This window comes from Dipodomys spectabilis, unplaced genomic scaffold (assembly GCF_019054845.1).
Source record: "Dipodomys spectabilis isolate Male_0828 unplaced genomic scaffold, ASM1905484v1 ptg000692l, whole genome shotgun sequence".
Classification (NCBI taxonomy): Eukaryota; Metazoa; Chordata; class Mammalia; order Rodentia; family Heteromyidae; genus Dipodomys; species Dipodomys spectabilis.
In genome coordinates, this window is record NW_024871369.1 from 152,447 (window position 1) to 169,219 (window position 16,773).

Sequence of the window (16,773 nt, forward strand, 5' to 3'; positions counted from 1 at the left end):
GCCCATGACCCCAGCCCAGCCTGCAGCGCGCCATGCACAGTCCTGTGATCCGGGAGGTAGGGATGTGTAAGCCCAGCCCGCAGCGCGCCATGCACAGTCTTGTGATCCGGGAGGTAGGGATGTGTATGCAGAGGGACGGCAGGCCGTGCTGTGGGTGTGGCACAGGAGGGCCGGTGCAGGAAGTGCAGAGGGCACCCTGGCTTTCCAGGCCCAGCGTGTTTCCATGAGCCCACCATGGTCTGCGAGGACCACGTCTGGGAGGGATAGGAATCACCAGCCTCTGGCGGAGGGGTGGTGTGGCGAGAGACCCAGGAGCCCTTGGTGTGGGTTTGGTGGAGGCAGGGCTCCCTTCTAGGGCCCTCCGGCCCCCAGAGAAGGGTGCTTCCTGCAGGCCACCCAGGACGTCACACTTTGGCACTGTGTGTGAGAGAGAGTGTGCGGCTTGTCTCTGAACGCGCCACAAGACAGCGCTGTCCCAAGCGTTCAAGGTGGAGGAGCATGCTCTGTGTGGCTCCTGGAGCGGGAACGGGTGTACAGGATATGCCTGGGGGCCAAGATGAACGCTGGGAACCGGCGTGCCAGGCAGGCCCAGCTTGTGCCCAACCTGCCGGCCCAGGAAGGCCATCTCCCAGGGGCAGAGCCATTCCTAGGCGACCCTTGGTCCTGGAGCGAGGTTCTCACCCAGCACCCAGCCTGCCAGCACCAACCCTCACCCACCACCATGCGCCATGCTTCCCAACAGAATTTCTCCTCAAGCTCCACCCCTGCCTGGCACCAGTCCACCTCTGCTTCCCCGTTTCAAGGCCCCATGCTGCGAGAGCCCTCTCACCCAGGCTGAGTACCTGCTATCTCAGAACTCGATCCCCAAGCAGTGTCCCCGCTGGCTGTCTCTGGGACAGACAGGCCCTGGGGCCTCTTCTCACTGCAGTGTCTCTGCAACCTCTTCTCCCTGGCCTGAGACAGAGGGAGTGTGGCTGGCCATCCTGTCCCTGTCAGCTGGTGCTCACCCAGGCCAGGAGATGCCCCACACATTAGCCATAGGCTCCAGCCTAAGTTGACCGAGGAAGGGCTGTAGAGCCCAGAGGTCTGGGGAGAGATGGGACCTGGCAGGATGCCGGCACGAAGAATGAAGATGTTGGACCTACTCCCCAGGATGCCCCAGGGCCATGCGGCCTGAGGCTGTGGCTGGCCCTCTGTCCTCCAGCTGGGTGCAGGGCCACCTGGTGTGGCTTGTCCTTGCCTGCTTCCTGCTCATCAGATGGGATGCCCTGGTCCTCCCAGGTCTAGGGCTCGCCAGCCTCTTGGCTTCAAGCAAGATGAAAGCCAGTCCTTTCTGCCCTTAGCCTAATAAAGCAATGTTCCGTCATATAATGCTGAGTCTGAGAAGCTGTACAAAAATCGGAAAGTAGATTCTGATTGTAAAAAGCCCAGCCAGACATCTTCACAAAGAGGACCTGGTAGGGCAACCGAGGGCCAGCTCTGCTTCCTCCCCTCATCCCTCCCTCCTCTTCCCCTGGCAGAGACAGAAACCGTCTCAGACCTCAGGGCTCGCTGTGCCCACTCAACCCTTCAGAGAAGGTTCTGCTAGACCCCGGACCCGCAAGCACAGCTGTAGTGAAAGCAGATGCCTGGACAGTCCCCTGCCCTCAAAGCTGTCAGGCCCTGGGCAGTGGAGGCTGGCCAGGCTGGTGTGGACATCTGGTGTGCCTGCCCCTTCCCCAGCGGGTGACCCTGAAGGGCACATGGACTGGAGGAGAGGGCTTTCTTCTCCAGGGAAGCCATCTACTGGCATCTCAGTAAATGACTGCTGGCTTTTAATTTAGAAAGTAAGGCACATGTGTGGCTCCCAGGGCAATTACATGTGGATCTGAAGGTCAGAGGCCACGGGCCCCCCTTGCTGCCTGGGATACCCCAGTAATGGCAGAAGTGTCCTCTGCTGATCTGGACTCTGCGTGGCCAGTCTTCCCTGTGCCAGCAGGAAGCAGTTGTCCCAGTTCCTCCAAGGTAAGCATGGCAGGTTGGATGGGGCCAGCCCGCACAAGGCTGTCACTGACCATGACCATGGCTGGGGATGGGCCTCACCCAAGCAGCTAGAGGGCCAGCCATGCCGCCGAGGACATGACAGCATGCCGAGTGCCCAGGCCCACAGTGGAGGGCCCCCACGAGCCGGAGCTCTTCAAGAACACACAGCTGACCTTCTCCGGACCCGAACCTGCTTGGCAGGCACGAGGCTATTCTGGGCCTTGTAGAATTCCAGGAGCCGGCACCAGAGCGGGCAGCAGCGCAGCAAGATGTGGTCTCCTGTGGGGAGAGTTGGGCAGTTGCCAGCTCTACCCCGAGTCTGCCCTTGGGTTACCCTCCAGAGCCCTAGCCCTTACCAATCAGGCACAGCCCCTCTTGAGCCCGAGTGAGGGCTACATTCACTTGATTGGGGTCCACGACAAAGCCCAGAAACTTCCTGAGCCAGCTCTTGGTCGGCCGCCCGTCCACGTCACTCCTGGGACAGGTGCGGACGGTGCTCACCAACACGTAGCGCCACTCGCTCCCTGGGGGATTGAGCAGTGCGGTTTGCCAGGCCCACTGTGCCCACCTCCCCAGCCCACTGGGGAGGGGCCCCCAGTGCCAGACTCACCCTGGCTCTTGGTGATGGAAGACACGGTCACCCCGCTGACCCCCTCTTTCTTGAGGGCCTGGCCGATCATCGCAGCCTGTGCGTTGTAGGGAGTAAGGATGGCGATGTCCTTGGGGTCCACTGTCTGGTCCAAGGTTAGCTGCTTGGTGATGCGGACCTGAGGGGGAGGGACCCTAGTGCGTCTTCTGCCCCGGGCAAAAGAGCCATACTTGATCCCTGAAACCAGCTCCCTCCAGGAAGTTCTCCTTCCTTCCTGCTCTGGAAGCCGCCCACCTCCCGCCCGGAAACACTCACCACCTCTGCCACCTCGTCTGGGTTGGCCCTGGAGTTCTCACTCCCTTCATCCGTGGACACCATCAGCACCTGCTCACGGCCCTGCAGGTGGCCAAAGATGATGGCGCAGCTCTCCCTGCCTGCGTGGCCAAGGAGGCTGGGTGGCCGCCGCAGGCTGGGACAGGTCTTCAGCCTCTGCCCGTAGAACTCCTTGGAGGGGAAGGTGCAGATGTCCTTGTGCATGCGGTACTGCGTGTCCAGCATAAAGGCGTCCCTGTGATACCGCTCGAAGAGGGACCGGTCCATCCCCAGGTTCCGCAGCTGCTCGCCCTTGACCACGGGCCGGAGCTGCTTATGGTCCCCAAGTAAAACCACCTGGAGGCACAGGCGGCCCTGCGTCTGACACCTCCAGACTCGAGGGCCAGGTCCAGCCCCCAGCTGGCCACAGCCCTCACCCGGCACGCCCGCCATGCCCCCTCACCTTCTCGGCCTTCGAGAAGCGTACCAGAGGGATGAGCGTCTCTGGCTCGGTGGCCATGCCAGCCTCGTCGATGAGGATCTGCCGCACATGCAGGCCCTGCAGGCTGGCTGTCGCTGCGCAGCAACACGTGCACAGGATGACCGAGTGCTGGTCCAGCTCAAACTTCCGGGCCTTGGTCAGGGTCTTCCGGTACCTGGGCAGGGCACCGCCCGTCACCTTGACCCGCCCCTCCCACCAGCAGGCAGCCCACAGCCCGGTTCTGGCACTTACAAGGCTAGGTCCTCCTTAGAGAAGACTTCTCCTTGCTGCAGCCGGGCGTCAAATGCCCTGACCTTCTGTGCCCACGGGTTGGAGGGCTGTCGGATCCGGTGGTGCAGCGTGATGCTCCTAAGAGGAGAGAACTAGGGAACTGCTGCCCGATGTGGGGCTGCCTGCACGGCGGGGCCCGCACCTCCACCCCAGCACACGGGCCACACCTGAGCTTTTGGTTGGGCCTCCCCTCCTGAGAGGTCTTGCTGAGCAGGCCTCTGCCACCCACACCTGGCATCGGGAAGTCAACAGCCTCGTACTGCTCGCCGTACACACGCAGCGGCCTCAGCTCTTTCCTCTTACTCAGGAGCAGTCCTGGGGGTGCCATTCATCAGGGGCCACCTCCCGGTGCCCAGTGCCCCGGCAGCCCCATGTGCCACCCTACACACCTGCTAGGACGTCCACCGACTTGTTGGAAGGACCGCAGTATATGAGGCACGGCGCCCCCTGGGGCCCCTCCCCGTCGGGGCCACCGCTGGGCGGTGTCTGCTCTTGGTTTGATTTGTGGAACCAGAATATGATGTGGAGGCCCACCACTGTCTTCCCTGTTCCTGTGTACAGAAAGGAGGGTGAGCCCAGCCCCCCTGCTCCTGTGCCCCTGCCGGGGCAGCCCCGGGCCCCTGAGCCAGGCCCTACCCGGAGGGCCCTGGATGACGGTGAACGGCCTCTGCAGAGCCCTCCTGACGGCTGTGTTCTGGCTGAGGTTCAGCTTGTGGCCTCCCCCGGGGATGTCATAGGCCAGCCGCTCCAGGAACCTGCTGGCCATCACTGGGCACAGGAGTGGGGAACACTGAGTGCCCGCAGCGAGCGGAAGAGGGAGGGGAGGGTGGGCAGGACCCGCCCTTACCATGGGGCTTCCGGCCAGGCCAGAGGCAGGCCTCAGGGATGGGCTTGCCCAGGGCAATGCTGGTGACCAGCGGGGATGCATTCTTTAGCTGACGCACAGCTTCTTCCTTGCGGCTAGGGGTGAGGAGAACACAGAAAATCAACAGCCAGAGGGGGTGGGGCAGTCACCCCATGTCTCAGGCCGTGGAAGCCACTCACAGGTCCGGAAGTGGTTTGGACAACACCTCAACAGTGAACTGGGTGCTGGGTCTCTGCACCTCCTCTGGAATCTTCTCCATGGCCATGTGGTGGATGAAGAAGTGCACTTGCCCGGGGGCCTCCTGTCCGTCCTCAGAGTCCTCCTGGTTCCAGTCGTGGGCCAGCCCGTGAGCCACCCAGGTGTAGGTGTCAGGGTCAATGCTCAGGCGGGGGCTGAGGCTGCTGGGCGCAGAGGGCGGGCAGGGAGGAGCCGGGAGCCCCTCCAGCCGGATGCAGAGGTAGCTGCAGCCAAAGTTAGTGTCGATGCCGTTCTCCCGGAGGAAGGCAGGGTCAAGGTTGAAGGCACCTTGCAGCTGCCCCGGTGCGGTCCCCTTTCTATCCCAGGAAATGTGCACGTCCTGCAGGGTGATGGAGTCACCGTCTGTGACCGCGTTGGTGGCAGAGTCCAGGGAGCAGATCGGCCCCCATACCTGGGAGTACTCATCTGCACTGCAGTACTGGTCCTGAGAGGCCCGGTGTGGGTGGCCAGAGAAGCAGTCCCCAGGCCTCTCCGTGTGCTCCAAGCAGAGGCTGAAGCCAGGTGCTACCCTCCACAGCTGCAGGGTCGGTGCCAGGAAGCCCCGCTGCAGCCTGGCACCCAGCTGCACCTGCAGAGTGTCCCCACTGACCAGCTCGCGAGTCACCTCAGTGACGTTGCCACAGTGGCTGTGGCTCACCCGCCCCGTCTCATGCGGCCAGGTCTTTGCGGCACCCTGGTCCTGGACCAGGGCGGCCAGCTCGGGCCACTGCTGCTCCTCCACCAGCAGCAGCAGCTGCTGCCACAGCGTGGCATCGATGGCCTGGGCATGTGGGTCCCACAAGGGCCCAGGCTTTAAAGGGGGCGGTTTGGGTGTCTGCACTGAGTACACACGGAGCCGCCACACCAGCCGCAGGCCGGGCCTGCCCGCCAGACTGTAGGGATGCTCGGCCAGCTGCAGGGAGCGGTAGCTGATGGGGTAGAAGTCAGGCAGGGTGTCCGGGTTGGCAGGGAAGAGCAGCTTGAAGCAGCGGGCCCCCGGTTCCATATCCACCACAAAGCCCAGCTTGTCTCGAGGCTGGGCCTGGAGCTGGGTAGCCAGGTACAGACTGTAGGCCCGGCGCTGGTAGCTCTGGGCGCAAGCATACTGGTGGCTGAAGTCCTGGCAGAGCCTGTCGATATCCCTGGTGGAGTACGTAGAGCCCCCACAGTCCAGCGCCAGCAGAATCAGCCGCTGCAGTACCAAATCCAAGTACCTGCGGATGGGCGAAGTGGCCCAGGTGTACCATTCCACCTGCAGCGAGTAGTGGCCTGCCGGCCGCTGCCGGCCCCGGCCGGAACGGCAGAACACGGAGCGTCCCAGGGCCTTCCGGAAGTCCAGGCTGGCACAAGCCAGCGAAGGGTGCATGTCGTCCGTGGCAATGAGGTCGACCATCTGGCCGTAGTCCTGGCTGTGTGCGGCCAGCTGGATGTTTTTCCAGAGAGAGGTCAAGAGGTGCGGCCGTGCGGCGGGGCTGCCACGGGGGCGCAGGTGGTGGCGGAGGTGCAGGGACAGGGGCACCCACTCTCTGTGCTTCTCGCCCACGGCGTCCAGCTGGTGGCTGCTGGGTGTGGGCTGCCACCGCAGCGGCGTGACGGTGCCCGTGCGCTCGTGGTCCACCAGGAATTTGGCCACCAGGCTGTTAAACTGGATCATATACTCTTGGACCATAATGTGGGCCGCGCGGAAGCCCAGCTCACTGTCCTCATCCGGCCGCTCATAGTGACAGGCGGCCTGCAGCCGGTGCCGGCGCAGTGCCCGGGAGAAGTAGCAGGCTGCCACCACACAGGCCCCCACGGAGTCCAGGCAGGCTGGCAGCTCTAGGCCAGCCCCTCGGTGCCCCTTGATCAGCATTTCGGCCTCTTCATAGGACAGCTGGCAGTCAGAGCGGATGATGGAGGGTGCGAAGCGCAGGCGCTGGAGCTGACCGCTGCCCTTTTCCATGGTGAGGAAGAGGGAGATGGCGAGGCGGTCCCGGCCTGGCAGGAGGCTCAGCGCATCCTGGCAGAGGCTGGCTGGCAGCATGAGCATGGGCTCCCGGTCAGGGGCGTAGAACACGGAGCCCTGCCGGCGCGCTTCCACATCCAGCGCTCCGTCCCTGGGCAGCAAGCTGGCCACGTCGGCGATGTGCACAGCCACCTCGCACCCGGCGCCCAGGTCCCGGACACTGAGGGCGTCGTCCAGGTTGCAGGCGTCCGTGGGGTCCACGGTAAAGGTGAGGAAGGGACGGCAGTCCTCTCTGTGGCCCGTGGCCGTTCTGAGCTCAGAGTGGTATTTCTGCAGAGCCTTGGACACCGAGGTGGCATCTGGTGAGGGGGCCTTCAGACCGTGCTCCAGGTCAAGGGCTCGGAGGCTGTGTTCCCAGGTGCTGGCCTCAGGCAGCACCTCGAGGACGATGCCCAGCGGGTAGTAGAAACGCTTCCGCCACAGGACGATGTGCACCCAGAAGAGCCGGGCGCGCCAGGCGTTGGCCGCCAGGCTCTCATGCCTCACCCGCTGCACCCGACCCTGGAAGAGGCGGTGGATAGGGACCTGCCTCCGGTCCTTCAGCTCGGCCACGAAGATCTTCGTGACGGAACCGTTGACGGGGATCATGATGCGGGGGTCCCACTCGTCCATCCGACACACGAAGGCCAGCTCGCGCCTCCTCCTCTTCAGCACCCCTACCACACGGCCCTGCAGCCGCCCCGGGACGCTCCTGTCGCCCACCACGGGGCCCAGCACCTGCACCAGCACCTCGTCCCCCGTGAAGGCCATGCCGCAGTTCAGGCGGCCCCTGACCTGGAGTGGGCTGGGGCCGCCGTCGTCCAGGGGGATGGCGGACGCCCGCTCAAAGGTCTCCTGCAGGAAGGTGCAGCGGCGGTACAGCTCGGGCTCTGTGCGCAGCAGCTTCCGCAGAGTGGCCGGAGGCAGGTTGGTGTACTGCTGGGCCTGCTGCGGGGACGCGGGCCTGGCCATGGTATCCAGCAGCCCATCCTCTCCCACCGTGACCATCACCTGCCGGCTCTCATCCAGAAGCTCCTTCAGGATGGCATCGTCCGCGTTGAGCTCCCAGTCCAAGGGCCAGAAGTCAGACTCCAGGTCCTCAGACCACTGTCCTTCCAGGGCAGTTTCTTGGGCTGCTGGGCCTCGCGGGGGCACGCTCTCACCCTCGGCAGCCCCCACAGGTGTCCCCTCCTTTGGTGCCGGACCCACCCGTCTCCCTGCCACGGCCTCTGCCTCAGACACAAGCCCTGGCAGGGCCTTTGCCACAGCTGCCCCGTGCTCCGGGGAAGGGCCCCCCGCTCTCTCCACCAGGACACCGTCCCTGACCACTCCAGCCCAAGACCTCTCTGTGGTCCACTGTTGCCTCTGGGCCACACCCTGCTCAATCTGCCCCAGAGAAAGGCCTTCAGGGCAGACACTACGGTGTTCTATGCACTCTCGGATAAAGCTCTTCCAGAGCTTACTACAGGCCCCAAAAGAACAGAGGGCCACGGCATCGCCCACGGCCACCAGCTGGGACTGGGCACGGGTCATGACTGTGTTCAGCACACGGGCGTCCGTGAAGAATTCCAAGGTCGGCGCCCCAGGGCTGAGCAGGCTGTGGCGGTTGTGGACGGTGCTCAGCACCACTACCCGGAACTCCCGCCCTGCAGGAGACGCGGGTCAGGCAGGTGACCAAGCTCTCCACCCCCAGCCCTGCCCCACCAATGCCAGACTGGGGGCTGGGCATGTTCCCCACCCACCGCTTACCCACCTGGCAGGATCTCAAAGTTGCCCACAGACACCTCTCCCAGGTTCCTTCTCCTCAGCTCCTGCCTCAATGCGCTGACCTGATGGAAGCCACAAAACGCAGGTGTTGAGTGCCTGCTGCACCTCAGCCCCGATGCCCATGACCCCAGCGTGGTCCTGCGGTGCAGCTCAGGGGGTGGACACGAGAGCCCGGCCCCCAGAGGGCAGGCTGGCCAGCTGGGCTCACCTGGGCCCCGTGAGAGACAGCACAGATGTGCCTCTGCTCGCGGCTGCCCCAGCAGGCCGGCCACGTATTGTAGGCCTCTTGCACCTTCTCCACCACCTGGATGACCTCGGCTGCGTTGAGCCACGAGGTCATGGACAGGTCCCGTTCAGGGGTGCCTGCAACGTGGCAGAACATGAGCGGGTAGTGCCGGGGGTGGCATGGGACCTTGCCACTGGCTTGGATAGGGTTGCCCTTGGCCACGTAGAAGTGGCGCGAGACAAAGCTGATGATGGCTGCGGTGGAGCGGTAGTTTTCATGGAAGATGATGCGGCTTTGCCGGGCGAGGTCATGCGCCCCCTGCTGGTAGTGCAGGAAGAGGCGGTACAGGAGGGTGTGCACGGCTGCCTTGGTCCTGGCCACACTGAAAAGCCGGGGTGTGACCTGCATGTGGTCCCCTGCCAGGACCACACGGGTACGGGGCGAGGCGTAGGCCAATGGGATGAGGGCCTCACACTCCAGCATCTGTGCAGCCTCGTCGATGAGGATGTGGGAGAAGAAGCCCACGGGCACCCGGAGCTCCCGGGCCTGGGAGCTGGTGGTGACCACCAGGCAGTGCTGGGCCAGCTCCGCCCCGGTGGGCGGGCGGAAGGCCCGGCAGTCCGGGGTCAGACAGCAGTACTTCAGCGTGGCAGGGTCGGTCTGGTTTGGTGGGCGGTCTGTGTACATCACGCGCAGTGGAGCCGCCTCCGGGTGGCCGGCACTGGCAAAGCCGTGGAAGTATTCCCGAATGTAGATGTCGGCCGCGCTGTGGGAAGGATGGGCGCGTGAGAGAGGAATGAGGTGTGTGGTGCCCGCTCTGCACTGGGGGAGAGGGGTGCTCTGCCCGCTCTGCACTGGAGAGGGGAGGGGTGTGCGCTGCCTGCTCTGCACTGGGAGGGGGTACGGTGCCCGCTCTGCACTGGGGGGAGGGATGCGCTGCCCGCTCTGCACTGGGGGAGAGGGGTGATCTGCCCGCTCTGCACTGGGGGAGAGGGGTGCTCTGCCCGCTCTGCACTGGGGGGAGGGTGCGCTGCCCGCTCTGCACTGGAGGGGGGGAGGGGTGTGCACTGCCCGCTCTGCACTGGGGGAGAGGGGTGCTCTGCCCGCTCTGCACTGGAGGGGGGAGGGGTGTGCGCTGCCCGCTCTGCACTGGGGGAGAGGGGTGCTCTGCCCGCTCTGCACTGGGGGAGAGGGGTGTGTGCTGCCCGCTCTGCACTGGGGGAGGGGTGCGGTGCCCGCTCTGCACTGGAGGGGGGGAGGGGTGTGCGCTGCCCGCTCTGCACTGGGGGAGAGGGGTGTGTGCTGCCCGCTCTGCACTGGGGGAGGGGTGCGGTGCCCGCTCTGCACTGGAGGGGGGGAGGGGTGTGCACTGCCCGCTCTGCACTGGGGGAGAGGGGTGCTCTGCCCGCTCTGCACTGGAGGGGGGGAGGGGTGTGCGCTGCCCGCTCTGCACTGGGGGAGAGGGGTGTGTGCTGCCCGCTCTGCACTGGGGGAGGGGTGCGGTGCCCGCTCTGCACTGGAGGGGGGGGAGGGGTGTGCACTGCCCGCTCTGCACTGGGGGAGAGGGGTGCTCTGCCCGCTCTGCACTGGAGGGGAGGGGTGCTCTACCTGCTCTGCACTGGGGGGGAGGGGTGTGCTGCCCTATCCTCACTGGAGGGGGGAGGGGTATGTGCTGCCCTCTCCTCACTGGAGGGGGGAGGGGTGTGCACTGCCTCTTTGGGACTTTGAAACATTCACTGTGTGACCAGCTCTGCTTGCGGGGAGCAGACAGAGGTCCTACCCAGGAGCTTTCTCAGGGGATACAGAGCAAAGATGCAGATCAGAGAAGAACTGGATCCCACAGAGGAGTGCTGGCGAGGGCACTGGGCCTGAGTATCAGGGAGGGCTTGAAGGAAGAGCTGGTGTTTGAGCTGAGGCAGAGGGAAGGAGACAGTCTCTGGCTATGACTCAAGGCAGCCCGACATGGCCAGGACCGAGTGCCCAACCAGAGCATGGCTCCAGGGCTGTAACAACAGGTAGCAAGAGCCGGAGCCCTGAGCGGTCAGGAGGGCTGCAAGCATCTTCCAGACAGGCCACAGTCTTGTTCCCAGGACCCTCAGACCAGCCTGGAAATCGGTCAGGCACCTATTCTGAGCTCACCCTCCCGCCCTGACTCCAGGCCGGGGACTTGGTGCCTGTTGTAATATGTGGCGTTATGGAACCAAGAAACCCACATGGACCAAAGGGGAACTTTTCAATGGAGAAATCTGTTTCTGTAAACAAAAAATAAATAAATAAATAAATAAGGGGAAGGCAGCTGGGAAGGTAGAGTGCTTGCTTCACATGCATGAAGCCCTGGGTTCGATGCCTCAGCACCCCATAAACAGAAAAGGCCGCAAGTGGCACTGCGGCTCGCCTTGAGCTGAAGCGCTGAGGGACAGCGCCCAGGCCCAGAGTTGGAGCCCCACACCAACAAAAACAAACAAACACACAAAATAAAGAGCCTCGACCACAAGAAACACACATGGCTATCCACAACTGCTCCCAGTGAAGCACCCGCAGTTCCTCAGGCAAGTAACAGGCCTGTCACTCACTGGTTGGGCAACTAGGTCATCAGCAGGGCCCCCACACGAGTAGGAGGGCAGGTGCCGGGGTAGGACGCCATGGGGAACGGAGGGCAGACGCCAGGGCAGTGCTCTGAGCTCACCTGTCCGTGTGAGTCCACACAAGCTCACCTGTTGGTGTGCGTGCAGATGAGCACCTTGGTGTGGGGCTGCCGGATGACCTCCAGGGCTGCCATGGCCAGAGTGTAGGTCTTGCCAGTGCCAAAGGGGCCGTAGATGAGCAGTGGTGGGGTGGGCTTCAGGCTCTCGGGGCAGCTGCCTGCAATGAGCCCCATGGCCAGCTTCTGCTTGCGGTTGCCGCGCAATGCAGGCGGAATAGGGCAGGGGCGCGGCAGGACACAGGCCAGCAGGTCAGGCACCACCAGCCGCTCCTCGGGCAGGGCGTCCACTGCCTGGTGCCAGAGCCGGAAGGTCAGAGGGTCGATCTGGAACTGCACCTCCAGAGTGGGGCTGGTCTCCGGCTGCAGGCCCAGGGCCATGCAGCAGCGGGGGGGAAGAAGCAGCCACAGCGCCTGCTCCGAGCTGGCCCGGGTTTCTAGCCGCACCTCAAAAACTGTGTTGTTGGGTGCAGGCACAGGAGCCACTAGAGCTGTGCTGACCGCCCGGGCCAGGAGGAAGCCCTGGTCTGAGTCTGGCACCAGTGAGGAGGGGATGGGGACTTCAGCATAAAGAGCCCCAGGCGGAGCGAAGAGCATGCCGACAGCCGGCGTCTGCAGCGCAGTCTTGAGGGACATCTGGCCTCTCAAGGTCAACCTGGTGGGAAGATATGTGTTCGTTCTTCAGGCCACCAGCTCAGGCCTGGCTCCAAATCCACACGGGCCCCCTGCCTCCACCCCCACTGCCCAACTCACTTGGCCACCAGCTGCTGCTGGGCGGCCTCCTCCTTATGAAGGAAGTGGTGCATCATCTGCCGGTAATTGGTGCGTGTGATGGGACTCAAGGCCAGATCCTGGAGGCTGGACTCCAGGGCCAGGGCAGGCGCCTTGTACTTGGCCATCAGGGCTACTTGCTCATCCGTCCGCTCCACACTACGCACGATGCAACGGTTGCCTGTGTGCCAGCGTTCTACCTCCTCAGGACGGCCAGGCTCTGGCCTTGCACGGAGCCCTCGACTGGGGGTCTGGCCCAGCTGCAGCCCCAGCTTCCGAAGCAGCACGGGCCGGCGGCCAAAGTCGAAGGCTACCCACTGCTCGAAGGAGCCGAAGGAGGAGGCCTGCACGCACACCCCCACCTGGAATTCTGCCGGGGAGCTGGGCACACGAAAACGTTCGCCCAGTGCATAGAGCTGGCCTGGAGGGAGATGGGGGGCAACCAGGGAAAACTCTGCCCCAGGCTCCTGCTTGAGTAAAGCCACATGCAACAGAGGGTCCTGCAGGAGAAGAAGGTGTGAGGCGGCTCCCAGACACTGGCTCACCCTACAGAGGGTCCAGGACAACGCCCAACCCTTCCCACCCTGGAAGAGAGGCAGCCTAAGCTGCTTCCTGGGTAGGGGACCCACAGGTGGTTCAACTTCTCTGGGCCCTAGTTTCCTGCTATGTAAAATCCTGAGAAGACAAAAGAGGCTCTGAAGGTGGCAGGCGGCCCTGGGCACCAGCCTTGCTCACTCTCCAGGTGCCAGGCACTGGGAGATCTTTTTCACTCCATAGAATGACCACACAGGTGCCAGCGTAATAATCCTGATTACAGGTGAGAACACTATGGGTACACAGACCGACGCGGCGATGGCATCAGCTCTAGACACTGGGTTCTGCATGTTTACCCAGCTAGGAGCTTGGGCTGCTCACAAAGCTCAAGACCTCAGGACTTCTTAAACCCTCACCGCAGAGTGGATGGCAAATGTCCATCTGTGCTGGGCCTTCTTCTCCTGGGCCTGATGTACCAGGGGCTGGTTACAGGTGATGGACACTCCAGGGATGCTCTCCGACAGCTACACAAAGAAACCTGGCCCTCAGCAGCAAGGCCGTGGCCCCCACCCCACCCCTTGCCCGGCCCCCACTTACCACCAGGACCTCACTGCTGCTGTGCTGGTACTCGGCGAGCAGCCGGGCCCGGTAGGGCACTAGCCCGTCCTGCCAGGCCGCCTGTTCTCGAAGCTCCGTGGTCTGTGCCCGCTGGATCCATTCCTGCAGCTCCTGTGCCGAGTGTGCCTTGACACAGATGTCGCCATACTCACAGAGGTCAGGCCTGGGGCGGGGAGGTTAGCAGGGCCACGCTGGGGTGCAGCCATGGGGGCAAGGGGGGTAGAGACTGGGCTCCTGGACTGTGTGGGAACAGCAGCAAGTTCTAGGCCAGGGGTAGGACCGGATTCGTGGTCTTCTCCCACCTCCCCAGGATAAGGCCCAGCACGAGTACTGCCCCACAAGTTTTCCTCACCCCTGGCCTCTCAGGCCACTGTAGTGTCAGCTAATAGATAGGGGAAGAGCAGGTGGCAGGGAGGCCCCAGACCTGGTGAACTTCCAGGCCCTAGTGCGGGTGTTAGGATACCCCTCCCTCCCCCTGGAATCCGACCTGGCTGTCCTTACCTCGGACACAGCTCAAACTTGGAGAGCCCAATGGGTGGGGCGCGGTGCTCCCAGGGCAGGGCCTGGTCTAAGGAGACCATCTGCGCATGCTCCAAGGAGGAGCAATGGTTCTCAAAAGCCTCCTGAGAGCGGTAGGTGACCAGGCAGGCACGGCAGTAGAGCTGGACCGTGGCAGGTTGGTTGTGGGTGTCTGTGGGCTTGTCCTCCCCGGGGGTGGAGGGCCTGAGTAGGTCACCCCGCAGGAGCCCACCGAGCCGCTCAGCTTCCCACACCGCCATCTCCACTGCGCTGTGCGCATACTGGCAGCGAGATGCTCCGTGGCGGCAGGGCCACCCTCGACCCACAAACATGCAGTAGTCGAGTGGCTGGCGGTTTGGAGGCCGTGGCCGCACTTCCAGGAACTGCCGCTTGCGGCCCTCCTCGTTCACATGGATGAGGAGGCTGGGGCAGGTTCCGTGCTCGGGACACCGCCCCCGGGAGTCCACGGGGCACAGGGCGGGCGGGCAGCGCCTAAAGCAGTAGGCACAGAGCAGCTGGAAGCAGCCGCCAAACTCTGCCCGGATGATGTCGGCAGGCCCACCCTGGGCACGGGAGCCCTGCACAGCAGCCTTCAGCCACAGGCGGGGGAGGCTGTGCCTGCACTCAAAGGTCCAGACCAGTGCTTCCTCGGGGCTGCGGGCAAAGGTGCACTGGTTCCAGTGGCGCCGGCAGCCCCGCCCAGGGCTGTAGTAGCGGCAGACCTGGTAATGCAGGGGCCTGGGGAAGCTGGGCCGACGGCCCACGTGGCGCCAGATCTTACTCTTGGCCGCTCCCTTGCAGCGGGCCAGCAGCACCTCGGCGGTACACTGGTGCTGCACCGTGCGCAGGACGTAGGTGCTCTCGTTGAGGCGCTGGGTGCAGCGGGAGCAGCCCAGGCAGAGGTCCACCTGAGCATAAAGCCCAGCCAAGGATGGCCCCTGGGTGGCCGGAGGGTTGGCAGAATACAGGTTGCACCCTGGGGATGCCATCTCCAATGTCGGCCAGGCGCTGCACAGAGATGCGTCATCCGTCTCCCGGCAGCTAGGTGACAGATGCATTAGTCTCCTGGGCAGCTGGTCTCCAGGGCCATGGAGGGACAATGGGACAGGACCAGCACCCAGCTCCCTGAGGGACCCACATATCCTTCACCAGGCAGATGACAGAGAATTTTGCCCAATTTGGCCTGTTGAGGACACAGGTCCCCTGACCTGAGCCAGGCAAAGTCTGTCCCTTCTGCAAGGTCTCTAAGCCCTGCCCAGAAGGAGCCATTTTCCAGCTAATGGGAAAGAGGACCCTTGAGACCACAGAAGCCCCAGGTAGAGCCTCTGGGGCCGGTGTGGTCTGGGCCCATGCACGTACTAGTTTCCCAGTCATTCTATAGACTGAGCCCTGCCCCCCCACTGCCCTCCCCCCCCCCCCCGCTGCCCCCATGCAGTCCACCTGGATGAAGCAGCCAGAGACTGGCAGAAGTCTGGCCTACCAAGGTGGGACAGTTGACACCGGTGCTCCCCAGGGAAACCAGGGTATCCCTGGTTCGGGCATCACCCCAGCTGGGACGGAAGAGGAACAGCTCCCTCCAAACACAGGGGCTGGGGCTAAAAGGGATTGTCTTTTTCTCCACTAATGGGATGGAACCCAGGACCTCAGCGAGGCCGGTGCTGGCCACTGAGACACATCCCGCACTCTGCAGGCAACTCTCTCTTTTTTTTGGGGGGGGGGCGGCCTGGGCGCTGTCCCTCAGCTCTTCAGCTCAAGGCTAGTGCTTTACCACTTGAGCCTCAGCACCACTTCTGGCTTTTTTCTTTTTGCTTATGTGGTGCTGAGGAATCGAACCCAGGGCCTCAGGCATGCAAGGCAAGCGCTCTACCACTGAGCCACCTTCCCAGCCCCGTCTGCAGGGAACTCTCAAGGGGAAGCTGGGGAACAAAGATGTTATTTTAAAGAGAAGATGGGGCAGCAGTGAAGTCTGAGAGCCTACCTGCACTCCAGACCTCTGGAGACCTCTGGATCCACAGAACTGGGACCTCACAGCCAGGCAGTCAGAAAGGCAGAAGAAGAGGGCTGTGCTGCTGTCCACGAAACTCTCAGTCCCATCTGTGAAAGAGGAAGGGCTCCCCACTTCCCGGGCCGTCCCCCCTTTCCCCAGCCACCCCAACTCACCCTGTGCTCAGGACAGGGCAGTACCAGCTCTGAGCCTCCTTCACTTTCGATTCTGCCCCTTGGGCGACTCAGACTTCTGACGCCCAATCACGGAAATTACCTCACTGCCCCCTGCCCCGCCCCCTGCCCCGCCTTCAAGTGATAGCCCCCCCCCCCCCAGCCTGGCCAGCTCCTACCACCCTGCAGGGCAAAGACTGCCCCTGGGGTCAGCCCTGCAGGACTCTAACTGGCCCTTCCCCCACCCCCAGCTACACACAAACATGCAGACCTCAGGTGCGGGGGAGGGGAGGGTGGGACCCGTGGCTCCCGGAGGCGTGGGAGAGCCCTGCCGAGCCCTAGAAAGCTTGCTGTGCTGTGGGCTGCAGTCCAGCATGTGGTGCCCGGGGGAGGCCAGTGACGGAGTGTGTTGGGGAGGCTCTCCTCGTAGAGGCTCCAGTGATATCCTCCAATCCCTTAAGACGCAGCGCAGACAGATTTTGGTACTGTGCCAGAACCCAGAGCACGAAAACTTCCCACCCCAGACCACACAGCAGGAAGAGCTGGGGAATTGTGCAATGTCACTTGAACTGCCTGCCTTCCTGACCTCGCTGGGGAAATGCCATCAGACCCGAGGCTCTGCTGGCACACGAAAGGCTGGGCACCTACCCAGGCTGAGTTCCCTGTCTCACCGGACACTGTAGCCCTAAGGACTGATAC

General features: G+C 63.5%; 1 protein-coding gene across 3 annotated transcripts; it reads right to left on the reverse strand.

Annotated features, from left to right (window-relative positions):
• Nucleotides 1–1,761: 1,761 nt before the first annotated feature.
• Helz2 (helicase with zinc finger 2) lies at nt 1,762–16,062 on the reverse strand. Of its 3 annotated transcripts, none has more exons than XM_042672236.1 (19): nt 15,896–16,062; nt 13,900–14,958; nt 13,378–13,561; nt 13,197–13,304; nt 12,229–12,746; nt 11,489–12,154; nt 8,757–9,540; nt 8,535–8,610; nt 4,740–8,427; nt 4,543–4,655; nt 4,332–4,463; nt 4,085–4,246; nt 3,863–4,010; nt 3,657–3,773; nt 3,387–3,579; nt 2,927–3,280; nt 2,633–2,789; nt 2,379–2,546; nt 1,762–2,301 (listed from the first exon to the last, which is right to left on the reverse strand). In XM_042672236.1, exons 2-19 carry the CDS (start codon nt 14,904–14,906, stop codon nt 2,177–2,179), a joined length of 8,700 nt encoding a protein of 2,899 aa, XP_042528170.1. In that variant the 5' UTR covers nt 14,907–14,958; nt 15,896–16,062; the 3' UTR covers nt 1,762–2,176. The 3 variants fall into 3 exon arrangements, with proteins under 3 accessions (XP_042528170.1, XP_042528167.1, XP_042528169.1); XM_042672233.1 differs by having other exon boundaries at nt 13,900–15,100; XM_042672235.1 differs by lacking the exon at nt 15,896–16,062 and having other exon boundaries at nt 11,489–12,130; nt 13,900–15,277.
• Nucleotides 16,063–16,773: the final 711 nt, after the last annotated feature.

What these genes read in the sequence shown, in the direction of transcription:
- Helz2 (XM_042672233.1), bottom strand. Translation starts at nt 14,975, where the DNA reads ATGCATCTGTCACCTAGCTGCCGGGAGACGGATGACGCATCTCTGTGC. An exon ending in CATTTGCCATCCACTCTGCG is followed by an intron (nt 12,747 to 13,196) that starts GTGAGGGTTTAA and finishes CTTCTCCTGCAG; the next exon opens with GACCCTCTGTTGCATGTGGC. An exon ending in TCTAAGGAGGACCTAGCCTT is followed by an intron (nt 3,580 to 3,656) that starts GTAAGTGCCAGA and finishes TGCCCTGCCCAG; the next exon opens with GTACCGGAAGACCCTGACCA.